The 7,509-nt window shown below is 45.7% G+C and overlaps 1 protein-coding gene across 1 annotated transcript; it reads left to right on the top strand.

The window, feature by feature from the left end:
• The first annotated feature begins 788 nt into the window (after window positions 1-788).
• On the top strand, window positions 789-1,151 carry LOC104482337 (feather keratin 4-like). The gene has a single exon (XM_010123801.2). It carries the CDS (start codon window positions 789-791, stop codon window positions 1,149-1,151), a length of 363 nt encoding a protein of 120 aa, XP_010122103.2.
• The last annotated feature ends 6,358 nt before the right edge of the window (window positions 1,152-7,509 follow it).

A 7,509-nucleotide genomic window follows, 5' to 3' on the forward strand; every position in this document is an offset into this window, starting at 1 on the left:
CCGTAGGCTGCAACGTGGATGTGATACCATTCAGCTAGTAATTGCTTAACAGCAAACAACGTGCAAGGCTTCCTCCGCCTGTTGGCGTGGCAAACGCAGGAAAGTTTGTTTTGTAACTAGGAAGGGCCGCATGCCCGAAGCATGGCTCAGGCCCTGGAGCTGCTCTGAGGAGCTGTATAAAAGTGGTAGGAGCACAGAGCTCTTCAAACTGCTCTTCTCGGCTTCTCCTTGGTGGTGAACTGAGTAAGTCTGACTTCTCTTAAACCTTTCTATGAGTTGAAAAGTCACTTTAAGAGTTTTAGTATACTTATGTCTGAGCACTTAATGTTTTTGCTTACTATTGGAAGCATGTTATTTTAATTTGAAAAGATTCTGGAACTTTCAGCTTGGTAGGCTCTGGAGGGTATGGGATTTATATGGAGAGCATGGGGCTTCAAGAGATGCTTGCACGTTTCAGAGGAAGAATGCTTAATGATTTTACCTGTGCCTAAGAGTGCTTTGCAAATGAAGACAGAGATAGAGCTTTAGGACAGATTTAAATAAATATTGCTAGGTTAATCCTCATCCAGCCTTAATGAGGCTTTGTTAACTTCTAACAGGTTCTCTAATCTTCATTATTTCTGCACATGAATTGCAATCATGCTTTATAGTTAGCTATAGAAGAGTAATTTTCTGCATATTGCATGGTTTAACTAAATGAGGGCTCCCCTTTGCACACGCACCTGTGCTGTCCCCCTTGACCCATCCTCTCCCCACCCTGTGTTTCAGGCTCACTCCCAGCCAGAAAGATGTCTTCCTACAAACAGGTCTGCAGCTACGGCAGCTCCTCACCCTGCGACGTGACCTGCCCTGCACCATACGCCAACGCCTGGAGCCAGTCCTGTGTCACCTCCTGCGGGGACTCCCGTGCCGTGGTCTACCCACCACCTGTGACCATCGTCTTCCCGGGCCCCATCCTCAGCTCCTGCCCTCAGGAGAGCTTCGTGGGCAGCTCAGCCCCACTGGAGATAGGCAGCTCCTTTGGTTACGGGAGCTACCTGGATGGCCAGAGCTCCTTTGGGTCTGGCATCTCGCTGGGTGGCCGGTACTCCTACCCCTGCTATTCCCGCAGGTACACGACTTACTGTCGTGGGAGCTGTGGGCCCTGCTAAGCCCTGCAGTGATTCCCTGGGGTGCTGGGCCCAGCAGGGACCAGAGCAAAGTCCCAGTCTGTGACTGAGCAGAGGAACATGGCTTTCAGAGGCGATCCTCAGGAGCTGGGTGCACTCAGCCACTATGAGAAACAAGTCCAAACACTTTATTTCCCTTCCTGTTGTATTAGGTATCTGAACAAGATCCCAACTCTGTGTTTCAGGGGCTGTTTACTTGAGAAGTACAGAAAAGGCCTTAGTCTAAATCCAAGTGGTTTATAGAAGAATAAACATCAGTGTAAATTAGATCTTGTATATTTTGGCCTCATATGGACTGATGTTTCATGGCTTTTGAGGTAGAGTGGAGAAACTTCTCAAGGTTCCAGTTTGATTCTGGAAGTTACACTTTGCACATAGTCTGGGATTTAAAAAAAAAAATGAAAAAAAATTAAAAAACAAACCACCACAAAAACACCCTAAACAAACAGGTGAAAAACCAAACTTGACTCTCAAATGCTGCAAATGCAAGTGAGACAGAAGGTCATCTTACAGACTGCAGCCCCTAAAGAAAACCACGTCCATCCCCAGCAAACCCGGCAAATGTTCTGTACTCTCTGGATTGCTGTGTTCTACTGCTGTGAAGTCCTTGTCCTGTTGCAATTAAAGTTCATGTTGCATCACAGCTCTTGCTTTTTGGTTTCCTTTTCTCTTCAGCTTAAAACTATTGGATGATGATGCTAAAATGATGCTTCCTTTCTTAATCAACAGCAAAGGACAAGGCTTCCTGGCAGTTGGTTTTGTGTGGTCCACGTATCCGCAAGAAGTGGATGTTCTTTCGTGAGGACTGGTGGTGAAAGGGATGGGGGTTAAACGATCGTGCTGGACTGTTGGGTCAGAGGTACTCTTCATCCTCCCACCGGCTCACAAAGAGGAAGGGGTTGCCCTCAGCATCTTCACTACATTTCAAAAGTGTGTTTGCTGCTTAAAGCCCTCTGCTACTTGCAAAAGCCAGTGCTGGCTGAGGGCCAGTCACTTCATGTGGGCTGTGGCATGGTATGCACAGGTCTCCTCGGTAAGACATCACTCTGGAAAGCAGGTGAGTCTGAAACACGGGGAGCAGATCAGAAAAACACCTGCTCCCTTGCAACTCGTGTACAGCTCCTTGCAGTGAAGGCTGTCACCCATCAGTCCCTTCCTGCACCTGGGACAAACATATGACATGAGACAGCTTGCAGGGCAGCCAGGTGCTCTGCAAAGGCTGGTGAGTAGAGTGCTTTCTGTAAATAACCTAAAAAATATCACCCAAGTTTCATCCTCATTCCCAGCTACATCTGATTCTTTCTGTTTTAAAATATTTTTAGAAATTCTGGCTACTTCAGAGCTCGGCGGAAGCACTAGCTAAGCAGAACTGTGGAATTTCTGTGGTCACACCTGGAGCCAGTGCAGAGGCAGGAGCCTGCTCTCAGGAGCTCTTGGATGGGATGTCCGGTATTTATGAGGTGAGTTCCTACATCCCTCAGGGCACGGACTGCAGTGCATCCTCTTGCCTTGAGGCATACATTATTAAATACAACAGAAGCAGCTCCTTTCGCAGAAGGATTTGCAGCCAAGGACCCTGCTACAGCGAATATTAGCACAAGTACAATGGTAAATGGCATCAGACAGGGTCTGGAGCTGATGTGGCTTGTTCTCTAAAGAGGAGGAGTGCTGCCGTTTGAGATCAGACCTGGGCTCAGCCTAGCCTACTGCTTTGTCACTTACAGATGTTCTAGTTCCTTTTAATTTTCTGTAGAAAAAAAAAATAGTGCTGTTGCACTCAGTTATGGAGTTATTTTTCTCTAGGATAAAATTGGGACCTCTCCTGAAAACTGAGTCTTTCTATGTATTTCCACCTGCCCAGACCGCAAAAGTGCCCAGGAGAGAAAGGGTTAAAACTTTAAACTTCAGTAGCTGTATGTGAAAGAATGAACACTTGATTAGATGAGAATCTGGCTAAATAACCATCCTAAAAATACTCTTCAGTATTAAAGTGTTTCTACAGTGAGACTGTACAAAGCAGAGGGGAGAACTTGGACCCGCGTGTACTCCATGGAAAGTCTCTAAAACCCACTCGGGGCTCTAAGTCGATCCGCTGAAGAGATGAAGTTAGGAGGAGGTAAACAGCTTAGAGCTCCAAGTGCTTTTATACAACTTCTCCAGCTGCCTGGAGGCTAGAGACCTATTTGTTGGCGATTATCTCATTCACTTGCAAATCAGATGTTGTTGCCTGGATCGCTCAATCAACTGCTGTCATTATCATTCTTAGGGTAGTTGGTAGTTCGAGCCCCATGCGGTGCGATAGCCATCTGACAGCTGGCTTAGGCTTCTTCGTGACCACCTCTTGTGGCTGACAGCTCAAAACCTTTCTTTTCAAAGCAAGCGTGCAAATTTCCGCGTTAGATTTTGAAAACTTTGGCTTGAACTCCTTGTTCAAGGAATGTTGAAGGAATCCAAATCCTCTAGCTGGAAGCAGAGCTAGAGACTAAACAAATCTATGCACTCTCCACTTCTACGGAGAATTAGAACTTCTTTACGCAATGAAATAGCAAGCAAAGATATCGCTGGAAAAGGAGGGCTTGTAACAGTTGTACTATATGTGTTTAATTAGGAGAGCCTAATTTAGCATGCCAGAAGGCTGGTTTTCAATCTGGTTTTTAAACAACATAAGCCAAGATTTTAGGTTGGGTAATTCTTTTAGGTATCTTTTCAGTTAGCAGCAAAATTAGAGCAAATTAAAACCATGTAAAGATGAGAAGGTTCATAAATTTAAGACTTCAATTTTAGTAAGGCAGAGAAAAAAAAAAAATTATCTTCTATGGCAAAGAAACTTGACCTGCAGAGCTATGAAGGGTCTGCTTAGGACCTGCTTAGGAGGGTGATAAGATCATGTTTTAAAATGAAACTATTACTCATTATCAAGACCTAAAACTGCAGCAACATGTCATTATTTTTATTACAGTAGAACTCTGTATCTACAACATGTTAATCACACAGAGGTGCTTTGAAGTCCTTTATTCAGTGGGAAAAAAAATTAGAACAACCCAGATAAGTGTTGCCTAGAGCTTCTTCATAACCATCCTACATAATTTAAGCATACCTTATGCCATAAAGGACAGGGCTTAAATTGTCCAGGGTGTAAGCAAGCACGAGAGGAACGAATTGCAGCAAGGCATATTTCTGCTGCCCAGCCTACACACAAGGCACTCTGTTTCATCCCACCAAATGGCCAAATGCCAGCTTAGAAAGCTGTATTATCCCCCTCGTCAGGGTCAGTAGTGCAGCACACAGCCACCGTGGTGATGGACCTTATCCAAAGGTTGGAGAAAAAAGACAGGAGACTGTTCCTGGAGAGTGGAAGGTCTCTGCCAAGTCTTCCATAACCATGGTTTTCACACCCAAAGCCTCTGCAAGTGTCTGTCATTTTTGCAAGCCAAAACAGCTGCAGATTTGTTACCAGCCGTCATCCTCATCTTATGGGAATGCTGCCTTCAGCCAGCCCCAAAGTAGAGGAGGATGCTGAGGTGCCATGTGCTGTGCCAGGAGTGTGTTAAGATCACCAATCACAAGCACCTAGGTTGACCAGCTACAGCCTTGGGCTCATTCCTACGGTGATCACCTGAGAAATTAAAAGAGAAGGAACCAAATCATCCACCACAGCAGGCAGAGATCTTTGCAAGGGCAGAAGCTTTGAGGAACCTGTGATGCATTGACCTAAAGCCTGCCACGCTGGTTAAAAACTGGCCATTGCAGCCAGTGGAGAGAGTGGGACATTCCTCCAAAAATGCAGAAGAGAAGGTAGAGATGGGAGGTCCCAAAATCTCCTTTTCTGTGGACTACAGAGGGAGCCTAGCTGGCTGGCTCAGCCCTAAGTTAGGTGCCTACAGCAAACCCCTCCTACGTTTTGTCTCACTTTGCACAGCCGCCTTTGGGGGAGGGAGAGTTGAGTCTCTGTCAGCCTGAAACACGCAGCAAGGTGCTGTAATGATAATTCAGTAAAAATAATGGACAGGAGCGAATGAATTCCTGACCGGTCTTTGACATGGTTGACACCCTTCTGGGGAACGAACAGAAAATTCCCGATCAGCACTTATGAACTTGTTATCTGATTACATAGCCTGTAAATTCCAGTAATTGTTAGATGCTCCGGTTATATCGGACACCCTAAAGGGATGGATTCTGCACAAAGGCAGGCTGTGAGGCATTGCCTTTCCTGAGGGGTTTACCATGTAAGCACAAAATAATAGCATGTAAAATTGCAGGGGACAGATTTATAGAACTAGAAGTGATGGTTATATTTAACAAGAGGTGCAAGAACAGGGAGGGTTGTTAAGAAACAAAGCTCATGCTAATCCTTTCAAAGCTGGCTTTAACAGCGTTAGTGGTGCCTTTACCGACATTTACCTTCAACAGTCCTGCTTCCTCCGGTCAGCGGTTTGGTCTCTAGCACTTACTCATCAGCAGCAATAACGAATGATTTATAGCATGAAAATACAACTTCAGGGACGAGTTTCCAGTAGCTTTGAGGATGGTTTGCTGACCGCTGCCATGGGAAACTGAAGCTGATTTTATAATGATGAACATGTGTATTGTTCATTCAGATCAGACCAAGCCAACTGCTCCTCCTGACCCCCTTGGGAAGGACAGGGTGGGCACGCTGGTGCACAGCCCCTGGCTCAGGACCCCAGGAGTGTCCTACCACACACCCATAGCTCCTGTTCGATGCTGCAGTTTTGTGTGGCATCAAAAGCTTCTAAAGAAAGCTTAAGAGCCAGAACTGATGAACTGCGTAACACATTTTTTTGTCCTCCAAACACCCATCAATTAGAACTGAACAGAGTCACCACTGGGACAGATCCCAAGCTGTCATTGTGGGGAGCCTTCAACCCTGGCTGTCTCACAGCTCTTTCCCAGTCCTCATCCCATTCCCAGGAAGCTAAACGGGCTTCCTAGCCCAGCTTCAGGAACACAATAGTTTTAGAGAAGCAAATGCCCTGGCACAACTTTCCTTAAGTGCTAGACAGATGCAAAGTACATCATTGGAGCATCCTGCAGGCAGCAGACAACAGCAAAGCTGCTGCTGCCACAACAGTGCTGGCTCCCAGACGTAGCCATGCTCTCAGCTGGCTGCCTCAGCTTGGCCCATGGAGTTGAAAAAAAAAAAACCACCCCAAAACAAAATCCAAAAGTTTAGATTTAGCTAACATAACATGACCATCAATTCTAAGGCTTTCAACTGTAACCTCCTTGGGGAAGCATCACCAGATGTTTTAGAGAGGAATGATGAGTCAACACTGGGGCGTCTCACTCCAGCAATTACCAGGAGGGCGATAACTCTGCACATCACTGCAGTCAGAGCGCCATCACTGTTAGCATCTCTCGAAATGCCTGTTCTGACCGAGCCCAAGACTTTCCCACGCTGCTGCTCAAGGGATCTCCGTGGTGACTCACTATAATCTAGAGATTATTTTGACACACTGGCAGCAAACTGGTCAACAAAGAGGAAAAACATGAGCAGATCAAGCATAGAAACACAAATACTCTTTATGCTGAGGAGCAGTGAGTAATTTCAGGGCACAGAACTCCATCCTGAGCTTTTCTGGTGAAGTGCAGCCACCATCACCACAAACTTTGTCACCATCCTGGCTTCTCCCCATTAATTACACCATGCCTTTTTCTCCATCCACAAGTAGGCTTTGGTCTGCATGTATGCAGTGTGTTGTGGTTAGATGTGATTTTGGATGGTGTTCAGCTCAAGATATGCACATTTGAAAGAATATTTTCAAGTTAGGTCTCTCTGCCTTTCTTGTTTGGCATCCAGATTTGGCATCTCATGCCGCTTTAGAGGCTGGTGATTGATTTTTGTAGGCTGTTACAGAAGTGTTATGGGGAGGGAACAGTAATTTTCACCATGGGAGGATCTACCTCTTATGCATTACCTTTGCAAAATAATATCTTTCGATTCATTAGCATGTCTCACTGACTCAAGTTTCAGGAACTAAAGAGTATTGCCTTGAAGATTTGCAGGGCTGATTCATGAACAAAGATTAAATCTTGATGAGGGATACGGCACAGTGAGGGCTGTGCTTGCCCAAGTGTGTGGTGAAGCATTCCTAACTGCTTTGCAAATGTTGATTGCTCAGAGTGGAGTAATCATTGATACTTGTCAATCTTTTTAATACATTTGCAGGATTGGCCTTTGTATTGCATTTTATCTCCGCTGTTCTAAAGAGTAACCACAGGCATGGGTGAGAGAGTGCGTTGCTCAGGGCCAGGTAACCCTGAAGAGGAGTGACAGGAAGGTGAAGGCTTCTCCACTCACCCCACGGGGCTTTTGTGGAGC

This window comes from Chlamydotis macqueenii, chromosome 28, assembly GCF_036417535.1.
Source record: "Chlamydotis macqueenii isolate bChlMac1 chromosome 28, bChlMac1.mat, whole genome shotgun sequence".
NCBI classification, from domain to species: domain Eukaryota; kingdom Metazoa; phylum Chordata; class Aves; order Otidiformes; family Otididae; genus Chlamydotis; species Chlamydotis macqueenii.

What these genes read in the sequence shown, in the direction of transcription:
- LOC104482337 (XM_010123801.2), top strand. Translation starts at nt 789, where the DNA reads ATGTCTTCCTACAAACAGGTCTGCAGCTACGGCAGCTCCTCACCCTGC.